This window comes from Hyperolius riggenbachi, chromosome 10, assembly GCF_040937935.1.
Source record: "Hyperolius riggenbachi isolate aHypRig1 chromosome 10, aHypRig1.pri, whole genome shotgun sequence".
Classification (NCBI taxonomy): domain Eukaryota; kingdom Metazoa; phylum Chordata; class Amphibia; order Anura; family Hyperoliidae; genus Hyperolius; species Hyperolius riggenbachi.
In genome coordinates, this window is record NC_090655.1 from 116,717,792 (window position 1) to 116,736,464 (window position 18,673).

The 18,673-nt window shown below is 46.7% G+C and overlaps 1 protein-coding gene across 8 annotated transcripts in view; it reads right to left on the bottom strand.

Annotated features, from left to right (window-relative positions):
• FAM149B1 (family with sequence similarity 149 member B1) overlaps positions 1–18,673 on the bottom strand; it is an 87,139-nt gene that overhangs the window by 10,272 nt on the left and 58,194 nt on the right. For all 8 annotated transcript variants that reach the window (XM_068257645.1, XM_068257638.1, XM_068257640.1 and 5 more), the window contains one exon: positions 5,715–5,796. In XM_068257645.1, coding sequence (XP_068113746.1) covers positions 5,715–5,796 — 82 coding nt within the window. The remainder of the gene's footprint in view (positions 1–5,714; positions 5,797–18,673) is intronic.

An 18,673-nucleotide genomic window follows, 5' to 3' on the forward strand; every position in this document is an offset into this window, starting at 1 on the left:
TGGCTGGAAGTGCTGCTGGTCTGGTACTGGCTAGTAGTGCTGCTGGCCTGGTACTGGCTAGCGTGAGCAGCTGCTGGTCTGGTATTGGCTGGAAGTGCTGCTGGCCTGGTACTGGCTAGTAGTGCTGCTGGCCTGGTACTGGCTGGAAGTGCTGCTGGTCTGGTACTGGCTAGTAGTGCTGCTGGCCTGGTACTGGCTGGCGTGAGCAGCTGCTGGTCTGGTATTGGCTGGAAGTGCTGCTGGCCTGGTACTGGCTGGAAGTGCTGCTGGCCTGGTACTGGCTGGAAGTGCTGCTGGCCTGGTACTGGCTGGAAGTGCTGCTGGCCTGGTACTGGCTTAAAGGAGCTTCTGTTGGTCGGGTACTGGCTGGAAGTGCTGCTGGCCTGGTACTGGCTGGCGTGAGCAGCTGCTGGTCTGGTACTGGCTGGAAGTGCTGCTGGCCTGGTACTGGCTGGAAGTGCTGCTGGTCTGGTACTGGCTAGTAGTGCTGCTGGCCTGGTACTGCCTGGCGTGAACAGCTGCTGGTGTGGTACTGGCTGGAAGTGCTGCTGGCCTGGTACTGGCTAGTAGTGCTGCTGGCCTGGTACTGGCTAGTAGTGCTGCTGGCCTGGTACTGGCTGGCGTGAGCAGCTGCTGGTCTGGTATTGGCTGGAAGTGCTGCTGGCCTGGTACTGGCTGGAAGTGCTGCTGGCCTGGTACTGGCTAAAAGTGCTGCTGGCCTGGTACTGGCTAAAAATGCTGCTGGCCTGGTACTGGATGTAAGTGCTGCTGGCCCAGATTTTGCTGCTGGTTTGCTGGTAACCGGGCACCTGGGCTGCCAAGAGCTACTGCTGGCCTGGCAGGCTTGCTGTACTGCAGCTGGACCTGCTGGTGTAGTGGAGGCCTCTGTAGTTGCAAGCTACCAGGGCTCAGTAATTGTAAAGCTGGCAGACACTAAAAAAAGACTATGGTACTGGTACAACAGATACTGTTCCGAGGTATTCTTGCGAGAGGAGGAGAACACACATTCACTGCTCGTTTATCAGTGCTACGCTCTGAATAGCGCGAGCACGTCACATCCTCGCGCCCCTTTGGCGCACGTCACCACCCCTTTGCCGCACGTCACCTCCCCAAGCCCAGCGCGGAGGACGCTGAAGAGCTCCCCTCATTGTGCGCATGATCGCCTGCTTGACGCACGTCGCCGCCCCTTTGGCACACGTCACCTCCCCGAGCCCAGCGCGGAGGACACTGAAGAGCTCCCCTCATTGTGCGCATGATCGCCCGCTCGGCACACTTCACCGCCCCTTTGGTCACAGCCCAGCGCGGTTACCATGGTTACCCGAAGTCACACTGCATGCATGCAGAGGCGGGGACTGGATTTTCTGAACTGGGCCAGCGGCGGTTTGATGTGGCAGTGGTGTAGAACTCGGCCAGCGGCGGCCTGATGGGGGAATGACTGGCGGGCCGGTAAGCAGGAGAAGGCGGGCCGGATGTGGCCCGCGGGCCATAGTTTGAGGACCCGTGTCATAGACTATGAATGCATTTTGCAGGAATGGATCTTTTGCAGGAACAGATCTTTTGCAGATAATGATCTTTTGAGTGTGTACAGCATCTGTGTGTGCAGCATCTTGCAAAGATTTTATCTGATGGGGAGTGCAGCTCCATAGAATTATTATTATTATTATTATTATTATTATTTAGTATTTATATAGCGCCGACATATTACGCAGCGCTGTACAGAGTATATATATATCTTGTCACTAACTGTCCCTCAAAGGAGCTCACAATCTAATCCCTACCATTGCCATATGTCTATATTATGTAGTGTAAGTACTGTAGTCTAGGGCCAATTTTAGGGGGAGCCAATTAACTTATCTGTATGTTTTTGGAATGTGGGAGGAAACCGGAGTGCCCGGAGGAAACCCACGCAGACACGGAGAGAACATACAAACTCTTTGCAGATAGTGCCCTGGATGGGATTCGAACCAGGGACCCAGCGCTGCAAGGCGAGAGAGCTAACCACTACGCCACCGTGCTGCCCACGGTGTGCTGTCTACAATAGACTGTGTAGAGTATGGCTCTCATACTACATGGAAGGGGGTAAAATTGGTCTGTGATCTTGCATTTTCCAAAGACTTTTATCTCAAGTGTGTATGAAGCATAAGCCAATACCAGTTACACCAATAGTAATGGAATCTGCATGCAAGAAAATTTGGAACATTAACAATTTATCAACCAATACTTTCATTTCACGGATTACTGCCTATTGACCTAGGCCCATATGCAATTAACGTTTGCTCCTAAGTGATATTTTCAACCTTGTCCATAAAATGCCTTTTAAATCACCAGCAAGCAAGAAAATACTTAAAATAGTTTTGATAGTAATTTCCACCTACTTTTTGGTACGTTTTAAATTGCAAAGTGCTGAAAAGTTATTCTAAATAGATGATGAAAAATGATCTCCTAGGAGAAAAAGTTAGTTGCATATAGGCCCTAGTGTGACCAGTCTGTAGCTATGTGCACATGGATTTCTGTTGCTCAAGATGATTTGGATGAAAAATCTAATGTCAATACGGGTGTCCCACAACTTCACACAACAGTACTCTGTGTGCTGGATCACATACCTGTTACAGTGGCGTAGCTAAGGAGCTATGGGCCTCAATGCAAGTTTTACAATGGGGCCCCCCTAGCACTCTATACATAACAATTGATACGGCGCACCAAAACCTGCCAATGGCAACTACAGTGTCAGAGGTGCAAGAAGGGGATGGGGAGCAGTTTGTTAATGATTACCACTATTCAAAGTATCTATAGAAGGGATTATTATGAGCACAGGACCAATAATGAGCTAATACTGTAGTTGAGGGAGGGCCCTACAGGGCCCCGATGCGGTCGCTACCTCTGCACCCCCTATTCTGACCTGTTCCCTTTTCTTTAAGAAGTCTTCAGGAATGGGTCAGTCATAAAATACAGTGATGCCAATACAATAGATTGCATTCAAATTTACAGGATAAGGAGATAACAATGTAATAAGTCCATAAGCTGTATATAAGAGTCTAGTGCTGTATGCCCAGCTTAAGTTGGATGCAGTACTAGTTCAGTAACAAGCTGAACTATTTGGGGTCATATTATTTGCGGGCAGCACAGTGGCATAGTAGATCGCTGGGTCCCTGGTTCGAATCTCAGCCAGAACACAGAGTTTGTATGTGGGTTTCCTCCGGGTACTCTGGTTTCCTCCCACATGGCAAAAACATACACATAAGTAATTTGGCTTCCCCCAATATAGACCGTAGTCTACAATGGACATATGATTGCGATAGGGATTATATTGTAAGGTCCTCAGTGGGACAGTTACTGACAAGGCTATTTACTCTGTAAAGCGCTGCGGAAGATGTCAGCGCTAAATAAATACTAAATAATAATAATGATTCCTTTGGTTGTGTTTGGACCTCACCAAGGTTGGAGAGTATCAAACAGATTTAGGTAGATAATTCCAGAAGGTAGAGGAACCGTGTGAATAACTTTATGCAGAGTTGAAAAGAGGTTAGATGAGAGGAGGAGATAATAGGAAAATGATAGACTGCACATAGGATGGTATCTGAAAATTATGCAGATTAAAGACAGCTTTGTAGGTAAAAGAAGCTTGACCATGCCCTATGTTTGGTTGGCAACCACTAGAAGGACTTACATAAAGGGGCAGCGTCTGAGGACCAAGAAGAGATATGGATGAGTCAAGCAGCAGAATTTAGGATACAATTCACTGGCACTTCTCTAGTAGACCACAGAAGAAGGTCTTGCAATACAGTAGTCTGGTTGGGATATGATAAGGGAATGGATTAGCACTGTAGTTGCATCCGGCATCTAAAAATGGACGGATCCATGAAATGTTTTTGTGTTGGAGAGACAAGAGGAGGTGGTTAACGTGTTAATGTGAAATTTAAATGAGGGTGCCGAATCAAGTATTGACCCTAAGCAACAAGTGTGAGAAGCTGACGTTATTGGGGTGCTATCAATGTTCATTTTAAAGGGCATGTCCAAGCAAAATAAAAAAAATGAGTTTCACTTACCTGGGGCTTCCACCAGCCCCATGCAGCCATCCTGTGCCCTGGTAGTCACTCACTGCTGCTCCACTCCCCCGCTGGCAGCTTGCCGACCTTGGAGGTTGGCGGGACGCATTGCGTACATTTTTACGCATTCCCGCTAGTGCAGGAACATTAACACATACATTTTTACGCATTACTGGTACGCATTGAACCAGTAACGCGTAAAAATGTATGTGTTAATGTTCCTGCACTAGCGGGAATGCGTAAAAATGTACGCAATGCGTCCCGCCAACCTCCGAGGTTGGCAAGCTGCCAGCGGGGGACTGGAGCAGCAGTGAGTGACTACCAGGGCACAGGATGGCTGCATGGGGCTGGGAGAAGCCCCAGGTAAGTGAAACTCATTTTTTTATTTTGCTTGAACCTTCCCTTTAAAGTCAGAAAAGGAAGATGAATTAGAAGGTTGAAAAATTCCAATTTCTAATTTGCTTATAGTGTTTAAGAAAGCAAGAGGAGATAGCATTTACAATCAATCAGGGACACAAAAAGTTAAAACTGAAAGATATATTTGAGTATCATCCAAATATAAGTTGATATTGGAAGCCAAAAGAGCTAATGAGCAGACCAACAGCATAGATGTAGATGGAAAAGAGAGGAGGTCCAAGGACTGAGTGCTGTAGTACACCAACAGACAGAGGAAGAAGAGAGCATATCGCAATGGGCAATACTGGAAGTCTTTCTACAGAATTGAAAATAAATCAATGAGAAAGCACAGCCTTGAATGCCTAAAGAGGAGAGGGATTTGTAGAAGTAAAGGATGGTAAACCGCACCAAAAAGAGTACAGAATGACAGTGGGAGTTAGAACGGTTATTAACCAGGTCTGAACATAGATGTAATTCAAGCAGTTTTGATGAGTAAGAAATAAAGATAGACATTTCAATTTAAAGCTCGGTTCCCACTTGTACCCATTTGGTACACTTTCTGCAACGCAGTGACAGACATGCAAACTGATCTAATGCTAAAAAATAGCTTGTGCTTACACGTGCTATTTTTAACAGATCAATTTGCTGCGTTGCATTAACCATAATGCACAGTCCAGACCTGCAGCGTTTTTGCAGATAGCGGATGTGTTTGCCAGAGACCTATGGTGGAAACTCATTAACACCGGACCCAACTGTGATGGGCAAAAAAATCATTTCAGCAAGCTTATATTTATCTGTTTATAAAACACACTGGGACAGATTTATTAAAGCAGTTATGACAGTTATTCAGTGGATTGGTGCAGGTGTTCAACACAGCTTTGTGCAGCTTATTACTCATGCAACAAGGTAGTAATTTCTGAAAAATCTATGCTTCAGAGTACTATTGCTGTGGCTGCAACTTAACTTACTACCAGTTTTAAAAATTCTTAGGTGGCTGCAATTTGAAATGGAGTGGCAATTTTAATAATATTAAATTACAAAAAAAAACACTTGTGCAGCATTGACACAAAGGTGAAATTTCCCCAGTGATTCCATTTTGTGGTGAATTTTCACCAGGATTTGGCATTGAATATGAGCAATTGTTCTGTATACTATACCTATGAGACATACCTTATCCTTCATAAAAATGCCCATAATCCATATACGGATTAATGCTTTAGGACTCGAGATAAACAGAGTTAATTTCATCTAGTTTTATACACACTGTATTACCTATTCCATCAGATCCTCTCCTATGGCGCATTGGGTTTGGCTGCTCAGAACTTACAAAAGATCGTCCCAAAGGGTTATCTGGCTGAAAGAATAAACAATGTTGTGTAAATAAGTGGATTCCGTTAACTTTAAAATACACTAATCAGTCTGTACTTAAAGTGTACCTGAGCCGAAGCTCCGGTACAAAATGAGATACTTACCTAAAGAGAGGGAAGCCTCAGGATCCTATTGAGGCTTCCCTCGGTGCTCTGATGACCCCAGTCGCTGAGCGTAGCCCCCCTGGAAGATTAGCAACAATGCATTATCACTAATCATATTGGGGCTGCACACCTTCCCTTCAGCTTGGCTGCACAGTAGCGCTTGTAACGGGAAGCACGTCCCCCCTCCACATCTGGGCCACACCACAGCAATGGGGGTCATCAGACCACCAAGGGAGCGTCAACAGGATCCTGAGGCTTCCCTGTCTTCAGGTTAATGTCTTATTTTGAACCCGAGCTTTGGCCTGGGATCGTTTTAATTAATCATATAACACACCCCCAACATTTTCAGAAAACAACCACCACTTCAAAGACAACTGGAGAGTAAATATGGAGGCTGCTATATTTATTTACTTTTACAAAATATCAGTTGCCTGGCAGACCTGCTGGTCTATTTCTATAGTAGTGTCTGAATCAAAGCAGAAATAAGCATGCAGCTAATCTTGTCAGATTTGACAATAATATCAGAAACACCTGATCTGCTGCATGCTTGTTTAGGGTTTATGGCTAAAAGTATTAGAGACAGAGGATCAGCTGGATAGCCAGGCAACTGGTATTGCTTAAAAGGAAATACATATGGTAGCCTCCATATATCTCTCACTACAGTTGTCCTTTAAAATAAAATCTGCTTTGGTCTCATAAAACACATAAAAACATTAAGACTCGTCCAAACTAAGGTTTTGGACCAGGTAAAAATGCTTTACAGCATACTGTAATAAGACTAAAGGGCATAGAAAACAGGATAACACTACATATTACCCTATCTCCCATTTCTAGAAAAAGAAAGTAAAAGTCATAAGACACTTTTATGGAGTGACTTGAGCTGCTTCACTGAAAACAATGTCCTGCTTTTCCATCAGACCAGAGTTATTGTTTAAATGATTGAAGCATGAAGCCACAAGGACAGAACTGGTACATCAGAGCCACCACATGCGCACGTCTATAGAGAAGGCAATCCAGATGAGAAAGCAGGAGTTAGAGGACACACATGCACACACCTTCATGTAGTCAGACTCTTGGACATCGGCTGAGGTTGGGGAGAAGACAACCTGTGAAAACTTCAATAAATCTGCCTAAGGATACCCCTGTGTGATCAGGCGTGTCAAGAGTTAATAGGCCACAAATGAAGAGGTTTAAAAATGCAGGTTCGATTTGCAGCTAATAAACACAATACAAAATTACCCAAAACTGGCCCCGCAGAGTGACTCATAAATTGTCAGACTACTCTGAAAAGTGTTTTTCACAATTTCAGCTACACCTACGCCTGTGGAAACGCCACCATTCTGTATTAGGGCCTTGTTTCCATCTGTGCGTTTGAGTGTCGATTTTCAAACTATGCTTGAGCTACATTTAGTGTGAGAAGTTTATTTTCCATAGGCAAAAATAGTGCTACTTTCCATCTGCAGGTTGCCTGTCGGTCCTATAATGCAATACACAGTTGTCTTAATTTGTGTGTGTTGCGCACACCAATAGATTTCAATGTGTGCGTAGAAAATATGCATATGAGCGCATAGAAATGCGCAATCTTGCATTCCTGTGTGTTTTCAAACAGTATTTAAATTGGGATACAGAAAAACAGAAACCTGCCCTTCCAACGCATTTATTAAAAAAACATTAAAAAACTACAAAAACGCATAAGAACGCGTTTCAAAAAAGTGAAGAAACGCGGATGCATTTTTGAATGAGTTTTGAAATGCAAAGATGGAAAAAAGGCCTAACTGTAATTTAAAGAACATATTTATAAATAATAATAATAATCCAAACATTTGTATAGCGCTTTTCTCCTGTCGGACTCAAAGCGCTCAAGAGCTGCAGCCACTGGGACGCGCTCAAGAGGCCACCCTGCAGTGTTAGGGAGTCTTGCCTTGAACTCCTTACTGAATAGGTACTTGACCTAGCCAGGATTCGATCCCTGGTCTCCCATGTCAAAGGCAGAGCCCTTAACCAGTACACTATCCAGCCACTACTATTTGTAACCATTAGGGCCCTTTTCCACCTGATGCGTTTCAACTTTCCATAGCAGTGCATTGTGAAAAATCTTCGGTTTTTCATGCATATAGTGTGAAAGAGGCTATAGAAAAACATGGACAATGGATTGTACTTCCAGTTATAACTGACAGCAACTGATATAGTGTAAAAGGACCCTAAAGGTGGACACACACCATACAAAGTTTTAAATATCCGTTCAATTAAAAAATAGCAATTCATTTTTCTAACTGATTGTAACAATTAAAATTTTTTTCCCCCAATCATGAATAAAATAATTGAAAGCTCAGAAAAAAATTCATTGGAACTGTACATTGGAATTGATAATCCATCGCACACCATACAATTCTTGATTAAGTTGTTCTGAACATGTCCAATCTCCAAAAATCGAAAAAAAACAAAACCCAAATTCGATCGGATTAATCGATTGAAAAGAAAAGCTCTCGATTTTTCGGGACAACCAATCGATAATATTTAATTGGTGAAAAATTGGATCTTTTAATTGTATGGCGTGTGGCCCCCTTTATATTATAGGAGTACAAAATCCTCAACATTACAAACACATTGATCATGGAAATCCAATACGTGTCACATTAGACCTATCTTAAATTTTTACCTAAACAGGCGGTCCCCTACTTACAAATAGCTTCCGTTCCGTGAGTTTGTTTGTAAGTTGAATTAGTAGGTTGAGACATGAGTTATGCTTAGTAAAACATGGATAAATAATTTATTTTCACACAACTCTGGATTTGGTCATATACAGTGGTGCTCAAATACCCCTTTTTAAAATTCGAGTTTGGTCGAATTCGAATAGTAAATTATTCGAGGTCAGTCGAATATTCGAGTCGAATAATTTTTACTATTCGATTCGAACTCGGACTTCGAGCTCACTATTCGAGTCGGTATTCGAGCTCATTATTCGAGCTGACTATTCGAATTGGCCTTAAATAGCTTCCAACACTTGTTTTGAGGGTGAATGATGCAAGAAACATCTTTTTTTCCAAGTAACAACAGCAAGTGATTATGTGGGGATGTTCCTTTAAAAAAAAAAAAAAAGGTGGAAAGAGAAGTTGTGTCCAGAATTTTGTTTCCTCCTCCTCCTCCGGCAGTGGGAAACACAGACAGACAGCAGCAGCAGGAGGAATGGAGGAGTAGTGTGAGTGTGGCAGCAGGCAGGCAGCGTGACATAATAGCCCTGGTACCTAGCGGGTGATACCAGGGCTGTAAATAAACACAACAGGAGGTCCCAGACAGCGGTCGTGCAGCCCACATCGTGTCCAATACACAACTGGGACAACACAGTTTTCAACCCGGGCACCTCAGAAAAATTAAACCTTTTTTTTTTTTTTAATGGTTTTTTGGTTTTGTTTGTAAAACAAATTACACAGATATATAGCTATTTTTTGACGTAATAGCTGGTGGCAGGGTGGCAGCAGAATGTAATTCTGTGTACCCTGGCAGTGGGAAACACAGACCGACAGCAGCAGCAGCAGGAGGAATGGAGGAGTAATGTGAGCAGCTATTGTTTGACGTAATAGCTGGTGGCAGAGTGGCAGCAGAATGTAAGTCTGTGTACCCTGGCAGTGGGAAACACAGACAGACAGCAGCAGGAGGAATGGAGGAGTAGTGTGAGTGTGGCAGCAGGCAGGCAGCGTGACATAATAGCCCTGGTACCTAGCGGTGATACCAGGGCGTAAATAAACACAACAGGAGGTCCCAGACAGCGGTCGTGCAGCCCACATTGTGTCCAATACACAACTGGGACAACACAGTTTTCAACCCGGGCACCTCAGAAAAATTAAACCTTTTTTGTTTTTTAATGGTTTTGTAGTTTTGGTTTTACAACCAATTACACAGATATAGCTATTTTTTGACGTAATAGCTGGTGGCAGAGTGGCAGCAGAAGGTAAATCTGTGTACCCTGACAGTGGGAAACACAGACAGACAGCAGAAGGGCAGTACACAGCAGCCCACTGTAGGTGTAAAATGTGTGGCTGTAGGCGACGTAATAGTCAAAGTGAACCAAGCTGGCTTAGTGAGCAGGAGCCAGGAGGTGGTAAAGGGTGGTAAGGCACATTAACGATGGTTCTTCAGTTCATGTCCCCCTCTCGCCGACAACAGGGGCCAGGAACTCGCCTTCCACCCACGCCTGGTTCATCTTGAGAAACGTCAGTCTGTCCAAAGACTTGTGAGACAGACGTGAGCGTTTCTCGGTGACCACGCCACCAGCTGCACTGAAGCAGCGCTCGGACAGCACGCTGGAAGGGGGACAGGACAGCACTTCCAGGGCGTACTGCGCCAGCTCGCTCCAGATCTCCAGGCGCTTGACCCAATACTCCATGGGATCAACAGGGGCATCGCTGTCAAGCCCGCTGTAGGACCCCATGTAGTCAGCCACCATGCGGGTCAGGCGCTGGCTGTGACCGGAGGAGGATGCTGCTGCATGCACCTCCTCTCTAGTCACTGCTGCCGGAGCCTCTACAGTCCTGTAGAGCTCGTGGCTGAGAGACAGCAGGTCTGTGGGGCGCTTGCTGCTGGATGCAGGCACCTGCTGCTGCCTCTGTTCTGGCTGGACAGTGGGGGTGGAAGGCTGGGGGAAGGCTTCCTCCAAGCGCTCAACAAGGGCCTGCTGCAAGCTCCTTATTTGTTGCGCTGGGTCTCCTCCTGCAGGCGGCAGGAACTGGCTCAACTTCCCCTTGAGGCGCGGGTCCAACATCATGCTGATCCAGATGTCCTCCCTCTGCTTCATCTGGATCACCCTGGGGTCCTTGCGCAGGCACGTCAGCATGTGCGCTGCCATTGGGAAGAGGCGGGCCACGTCTGCTGGCACATCGACGGCAGTGCTGTCCTCCTCATCCTCCTCCTCTGCCGCCTCATCCTCTCTCCACCCCCGCACCAACTCAGCTGCGCTGTGCTGATCCCCCTCATCAGCAGCAAGGTCAGGGACCTCCACCAAGTCCTCCTCCTCCTCCCCCTCAGAGGTGGACTGTGCAGCTGCTTGCCGCTCCTGCTGGTCCAAGGCTGCCGCTCCCTGTTCCAGCAAAGCATCGAGGGCCCTGTTCAGCAGACAAACCAGGGGCACCCACTCGCAGACCATAGCATGGTCCCTGCTCACCATGTTAGTGGCCTGCAGAAAGGGAGCCAGCACTAAGCACACCTGCTGCATGTGCCTCCAGTCATCATCGGGGACGATGGACGGGATGTTGCTGGTCTTGTCCCTTCTCTGAGCGGCGGAAACAGTGGCCAGGGCAAGGTACTGGTTGACAGCGTGCTTCTGTTCAACCAGACGCTCCAACATCGCCAGGGTGGAGTTCCAGCGAGTCGGAACGTCAAGGATCAGCCGATGGCGTGGCAGCTCCAGCTCCTTTTGCACGTCTTCCAGGCTCGCACAGGCTGCAGCCAAGCGCCGGAAGTGACGCACAACGTTCCTTGCCGTTTCCAGCAGTTCGCCCATCCCCTGGTAGGTGCGCAAGAACTTCTGCACCACCAGGTTCAGCACGTGGGCAAGACAGGGGATGTGGGTCAGGTTTCCCCTGTCTATTGCGGCAACCAGATTGGCCCCATTGTCGGCCACCACCTCTCCGACTCTGAGGCCTCTGGGGGTCAGCCAAATCCTCTCCTGCTCCTGGAGTTTGGCCAACACATGGGTTGCCGTCAGCTTGGTCTTCCCAAGGCTGACCAAGTGCAGCAGCGCTTGGCAGTGGCGGGCCTTCACGCTGCTGCTGAGGCGGGGGGTTTGGCCAGGTGTGCCGGAGGATGGCAGAGGATCGGAGGAACCTGCTGCAGTTCCCCCGACCCTGCGGGGTGGCACCACCCACTGTGTTGCTGCTGCTGCTGTGCCCGCTGCTGCTCTCCCATCCTCACCCCCTTCCACCAAGCTGACCCAGTGGACAGTGAAGGACAGGTAGCGGCCTGTCCCGAAGCGGCTGCTCCAGGAGTCCATGGTGACGTGGACCCTTTCACCAACCGCGTGCTCCAGCCCTCGCTCCACATTGGCCATCACAAAGCGGTGCAGGGCAGGAATGGCCTTGCGGGCGAAGAAGTGTCTGCTGGGGAGCTGCCAGTCTGGGGCTGCGCAAGCAAGCAGCGCACGAATGTCGCTCCCCTCCTGCACGAGCGTGTACGGCAGGAGTTGGGAGCACATGGCCCGTGCCAGCAAGCCGTTCAGCTGCCGCACGCGACGGCTGCTGGGAGGCAGAGCCCTAACCACCCCCTGGAAGGACTCGCTCAAAAGGCTCTGGCGTGGCCTTTTGCTGGCACGGGAATCAGCAGACACAGCAGAGGAGGCCACTGAGGACTGGCTGCCAGAACAGGCCTCAGTGTCGGCGGCAGGAGTTGCAGAGGGGGGAGGAGCAGTGCGTTTCCGCACTCCTGCTGGTGCTGCTGGAGGAGCAGGAGGGCGGGTGGCTGCTGTTGCTGCTGCTGCTGCTGAAGGCTGTGCAGTGATGGGTGTGGTGCCACTGCCAGCACCAGATGCCTTCAGCCTCTGGAACTCCTCATGCTGGTGGAAATGTTTCGCAGCAAGGTGGTTGATGAGCGTGCTGGTGCTGAACTTTAAGGGGTCTGCACCTCTGCTCAACTTCCGCTGACAGTGGTTGCAAGTGGCGTACTTGCTGTACACTGTGGGCATGGTGAAAAAGCGCCAGATTGGTGACAAAAACAACCCCCTACGGCATGGAACCGCTGCTGCCTGTCTCCCTGTGGTGGTTGGGGGGGGGGGGGGGGGGGGCTTGGGTGCGGCTGGTGGTGGTACTGGCAGATGCTGCTGCTGCTGAGCCTGAGACACCAGCAGGCTGGGGGACCTGCCTACTGCTGCCAATGCTTGCAATGATGCGCCTCCTTGCAAGGCCCACAAGCGCATCCTCCTCCTCAGAGCTGCTGATGACGACATCCCCTGGAGCTGGTGGCACCCAGTCTCTGTCTGTCACCGTGTCATCATCATCCTCCCCCTCCTGAAACATGTCCTGCTGGGATGATGACCCCCCAAACTCCTCTCCTGATGCATGGATGGGCTGCTTGACTGTCGCCACAGTCTTGCTGTCCAATCCCTCATCCCCCAAAGTGCCCATCAGCATCTCCTCCTCCAAATCGCCAACAACAGCAGACAATTGACTCATCATGCCTGGGGTCAAAAGAGTGCTGAGTGACAGGTCGGCGACTGACGGTGAACTGGCCTCCTCCCCAGGCCCTGCTGGGCGGCTGCTGCGAACAGGGGTGGTGGTGGTGAGGGTGGAGGCCTCGGATGCAGAGCTGATGGCGGGCTGCTCATCCTCCGTCATCAGTTGCACCACAGTGTCTGCATCCTTCTCCTCAATGTAACGTTTCCGACCCGGCTGGAGGAAAATCGGAGCAGGTGCTACACGCTGCTGCTGCTGTGTCTCTGCAGCGTGAGTTGCAGATGCTCCTGCTGGGCGGCGCCCAAGGCGTCCACGGCCTGTGGCTATAGGAGGAATGTTAGCCACTGACGCTGCTGCTGCTGCTGCGGAACTGTGCATGGTGGCGCGGCCGCGCCCGCGGCTTGCCACAATGCTGCGCCCTCTCCTCCTGATTCCCTTGCTGCCCTTCCCCTTGCCCAGACCGCGCTGGCTGCCACTTCCAGACATCTTCGATGTTTTGGGCGTAAACACAAAAGTTTTTTAAAAGGGCGGGTGAAAAGTGGGGTACTTTAATGGAGTGGGTTGGTGGGCGAGGTGACTGAGTGAGTGTCTAGTACAGTAAGTAAGTAGTAACAGAGTCAGTAAGTACAACTAGAAGTTACAATAATCAGTAGTAATAATCACAAGGAAATAGAGTGTGTGTACACAGACAGTGAGTGAGTGCACGCACACGCAGGAGCTAGCCTATGAACAGTGACTGAGTGTCCCTACTAGTACAGTAAGTAGTAACAGTAAGTACAACCAGAAATTACAATAATCAATCAGTAATCAGAAGGAAATAGAGTGTGTGTACAGTACACAGACAGTGAGTGCACGCACACGCAGGAGCTAGTAGCCTATGAACAGTGACAGTGAGTGTCCTAGTACAGTTACAGTATATAACTATTCAGAAGGAAATAGAGTGTGTGTACACTACAGTACACAGACAGTGAGTGCACGCACACGCAGGAGCTAGTAGCCTATGAACAGTGTCAGTGAGTGAGTGTCCTAGTACAGTTACAGTATATAACTATTCAGAAGGAAATAGAGTGTGTGTACACTACACAGACAGTGAGTGCACGCACACGCAGGAGCTAGTAGCCTATGAACAGTGACAGTGAGTGTCCTAGTACAGTTACAGTATATAACTATTCAGAAGGAAATAGAGTGTGTGTACACTACAGTACACAGACAGTGAGTGCACGCACACGCAGGAGCTAGCCTATGAACAGTGACAGTCAGTGAGTGTCCTAGTACAGTTACAGTATATAACTATTCAGAAGGAAATAGAGTGTGTGTACACTACACAGACAGTGAGTGCACGCACACGCAGGAGCTAGTAGCCTATGAACAGTGACAGTGAGTGTCCTAGTACAGTTACAGTATATAACTATTCAGAAGGAAATAGAGTGTGTGTACACTACAGTACACAGACAGTGAGTGCACGCACACGCAGGAGCTAGCCTATGAACAGTGACAGTCAGTGAGTGTCCTAGTACAGTTACAGTATATAACTATTCAGAAGGAAATAGAGTGTGTGTACAGTACACAGACAGTGAGTGCACGCACACGCAGGAGCTAGTAGCCTATGAACAGTGACAGTGAGTGTCCTAGTACAGTTACAGTATATAACTATTCAGAAGGAAATAGAGTGTGTGTACAGTACACAGACAGTGAGTGCACGCACACGCAGGAGCTAGTAGCCTATGAACAGTGACAGTGAGTGTCCTAGTACAGTTACAGTATATAACTATTCAGAAGGAAATAGAGTGTGTGTACACTACAGTACACAGACAGTGAGTGCACGCACACGCAGGAGCTAGTAGCCTATGAACAGTGTCAGTGAGTGAGTGTCCTAGTACAGTTACAGTATATAACTATTCAGAAGGAAATAGAGTGTGTGTACACTACAGTACACAGACAGTGAGTGCACGCACACGCAGGAGCTAGCCTATGAACAGTGACAGTCAGTGAGTGTCCTAGTACAGTTACAGTATATAACTATTCAGAAGGAAATAGAGTGTGTGTACAGTACACAGACAGTGAGTGCACGCACACGCAGGAGCTAGTAGCCTATGAACAGTGACTGAGTGAGTGTCCTAGTACAGTTACAGTATATAACTACAATACAAAATACAATCAATCAGTACTAAAGGACAGCAGAAATACTGGTATAGATGAGAAATAAACAGAGGACAGGAGAGAACAGCTGCCCACACAGGCAAGGCCCTGAGGCCTAAAGCTGTAAGCCTGCAGCAGCTGTCTGAGTCTCTCTCTATGTAACACAAAAGCTACTAACTAAAATAGAATGTCTATCTAACTAACAACAATATAGGTGTATATAGGAGGTGTATGTGAGCAAAAACGCTAGGTAAATGACCACAATAAAGCTCTTGCTAAGCCAACGCACAAAGGAGCAAATCTCTCTCTGTGCAAAGTCGGGCAAGGACGGAGAAACGGAACATGGCGGCCGCTATTTATAGGGTAGGGGCTGGCCAGGGTCCCCCTCAGTGATTGGCCGCCATCAGAGGGCCTGGGAGCCCTCTGATTGGCTCTAAGGACATCAATCTGGGCTATGACGCTATTCGAGCTCAGTATTCGAGCTCGAATAGCGCTGTTAGCTCGAATAGCGCGAATAGTGAATGGGCTATTCGAGTTCACTCGAATAGCCCATTCGAATAGCTCCAGCTATTCGGAGCTCGAATACCGAGCTCGAATAGCTGAAAAAGAGCTCGAATATTCGAGCTACTCGAATATTCGAGCTCTGCTGAGCACCACTGGTCATATAGTTTAAACAATGGTTTGTAGTTGTTTTCAATGTGCTTTTACTGTATATACTCCCATATAAACCTAATTTTTCAGCATAAAAATGTGCTGAAAAGTTACTCCCTCGGTTTATATGCGAGTCAGTGGAGCAGAACAGATGGTGGAGCAGGTTTTGTTACTGGCAGTAGAGCGTAAGGATTGTGCACTAGTGATCCTGCTTTTACCAGCTTGCGCCCTGCTGTGTCCATACTCCCATCTCCCGCAACATGGTTTGCAGATTGTGCTGCTCAAGACTACCTGTGCCCCCTGGCTTGTGGAGAAAAACGTGCAAGCAACATGTCAGCGGTGCAATGATCGGGGATTTTTCCTGTGTGGTAATCGCTGTGTCTCATATCTATGACACCTTCTAGTGGCTTCTTGAGACACAGCTGTACGATCCTGGGGCACATCTGGCTATAGGGAGGGGGCTGACTTGTACTGGGAGCACATCTGATTACTGTGGACTGGGATATATTGGGAAGGGGGTTTATATGTGAGTCAATCACTATTTCCTGGTTTCTATGGGAAAAGTGAACCTCGGCCTATACACGGATCGGCTTATATGCGAGTATATACAGTTATTTGTTTTTAACTACTTCCAGCAGTTTATACAATACTGTAACACGTAACAACAAAAAGGTGTAATAAAAACAGTACAGTACATGAAGAAAACTTTGTAAATATAAAAAGTAATTTGAGTTGTTTGTAACTGGGGGGGGCGCCTGTATATAGCATATCCCTCATTTTTAGTGCTTTAAGAGCTCCTGAAATATAAAAATTGGCAACAAACCATTACTTTAATATTTGAAAATCTGAACAGGAAGGAATTAACAGCAGTAGAAGTTCAGTTATGAGTTAGACAAAAGTTAAACGTCCTACATTTCACAATACTACTTTATATTTGTTAAACTGTAGGACCCTGGATATGAAGTAGAAACAAAGAGCAGTCATCGAGTTCTTGGCCAAAGAATGCGCTTTTGGATTTCCTCATTGTCAGTAATCAATGGTTTTTCACTACACATTTCACCTACAACAATAGTTTCACCTTCTTGAGATGCTTTTACTCATAGTCACACATTACTCTCATTAATCTTCACGTCATCATACACATTTTTTACATTTTGTAGATGTTGACAGCTGTATATCCTTCTTTGGTCAAGACCCTGATGGTCACTCTGTTTTCGCATCATAGCCATTTTTCTTCGACATCTTGAAATATAAAATTTAGGTAATAAGTATGTAGATGGGATGGCCAGAGCCTCAGAAGAACTTGAAAAAAACCCGCCATGGCCACATTTTTGAGGGGAGGAGAATTACGGGTGATCTGGTAAGCAAATTAACCTTGATAAACCCCACTCCCCCCCCCCCCCCCCCCCCCCGCATTTACTTTTTTTGCCAGCTCCATGCTGGTTGGGGGGATTTCTGGGTCACATTATTGACTTTTCCAAAGAGAATTTTTCTAATACAATTAGGAAAATGGGCAATAATATATATATATATATATATATATATATATATATATATATATATATATATATATATATATATATATATATATATATATATATATATATATATATATATATATATACAGTGGTGTGAAAAACTATTTGCCCCCTTCCTGATTTCTTATTCTTTTGCATGTTTGTCACACTTAAATGTTTCTGCTCATCAAAAAACGTTAACTATTAGTCAAAGATAACATAATTGAACACAAAATGCAGTTTTAAATTATGGTTTTTATTATTTAGTGAGAAAAATAACTCAAAACCTACATGGCCCTGTGTGAAAAAGAAATTGCCCCCTGAACCTAATAACTGGTTGGGCCACCCTTAGCAGCAATAACTGCAATCAAGCGTTTGCGATAACTTGCAACGAGTCTTTTACAGCGCTCTGGAGGAATTGTGGCCCACTCATCTTTGCAGAATTGTTGTAATTCAGCTTTATTTGAGGGTTTTCTAGCATGAACCGCCTTTTTAAGGTCATGCCACAACATCTCAATAGGATTCAGGTCAGGACTTTGACTAGGCCACTCCAAAGTCTTCATTTTGTTTTCCTTCAGCCATTCAGAGGTGGATTTGCTGGTGTGTTTTGGGTCATTGTCCTGCTGCAGCACCCAAGATCGCTTCAGCTTGAGTTGACTAACAGATGGCCGGACATTCTCCTTCAGGATTTTTTGGTAGACAGTAGAATTCATGGTTCCATTTATCACAGCAAGCCTTCCAGGTCCTGAAGCAGCAAAACAACCCCAGACCATAACACTACCACCACCATATTTTACTGTTGGTATGATGTTCTTTTGCTGAAATGCTGTGTTACTTCTACGCCAGATGTAACGGGACACGCACCTTCCAAAAAGTTCAACTTTTGTCTCACCGGTCCACAAGGTATTTTCCCAAAAGTCTTGCCAATCATTGAGATGTTTTTTTAGCAAAATTGAGATGAGCCTTAATGTTCTTTTTGCTTAAAAGTGGTTTGCGCCTTGGATATCTGCCATGCAGACCATTTTTGCCCAGTCTCTTTCTTATGGTGGAGTCATGAACAATGACCTTAATTGAGGCAAGTGAGGCCTGCAGTTCTTTAGATGTTGTCCTGGGGTCTTTTGTGGCCTCTCGGATGAGTTTTCTCTGCGCTCTTGGGGTAATTTTGGTCGGCCAGCCACTCCTGGGAAGGTTCATCACTGTTTCATGTTTTTGCTATTTGTGGATAATGGCTCTCACTGTGGTTCGCTGGAGTCCCAAAGCTTTAGAAATGGCTTTATAACCTTTACCAGACT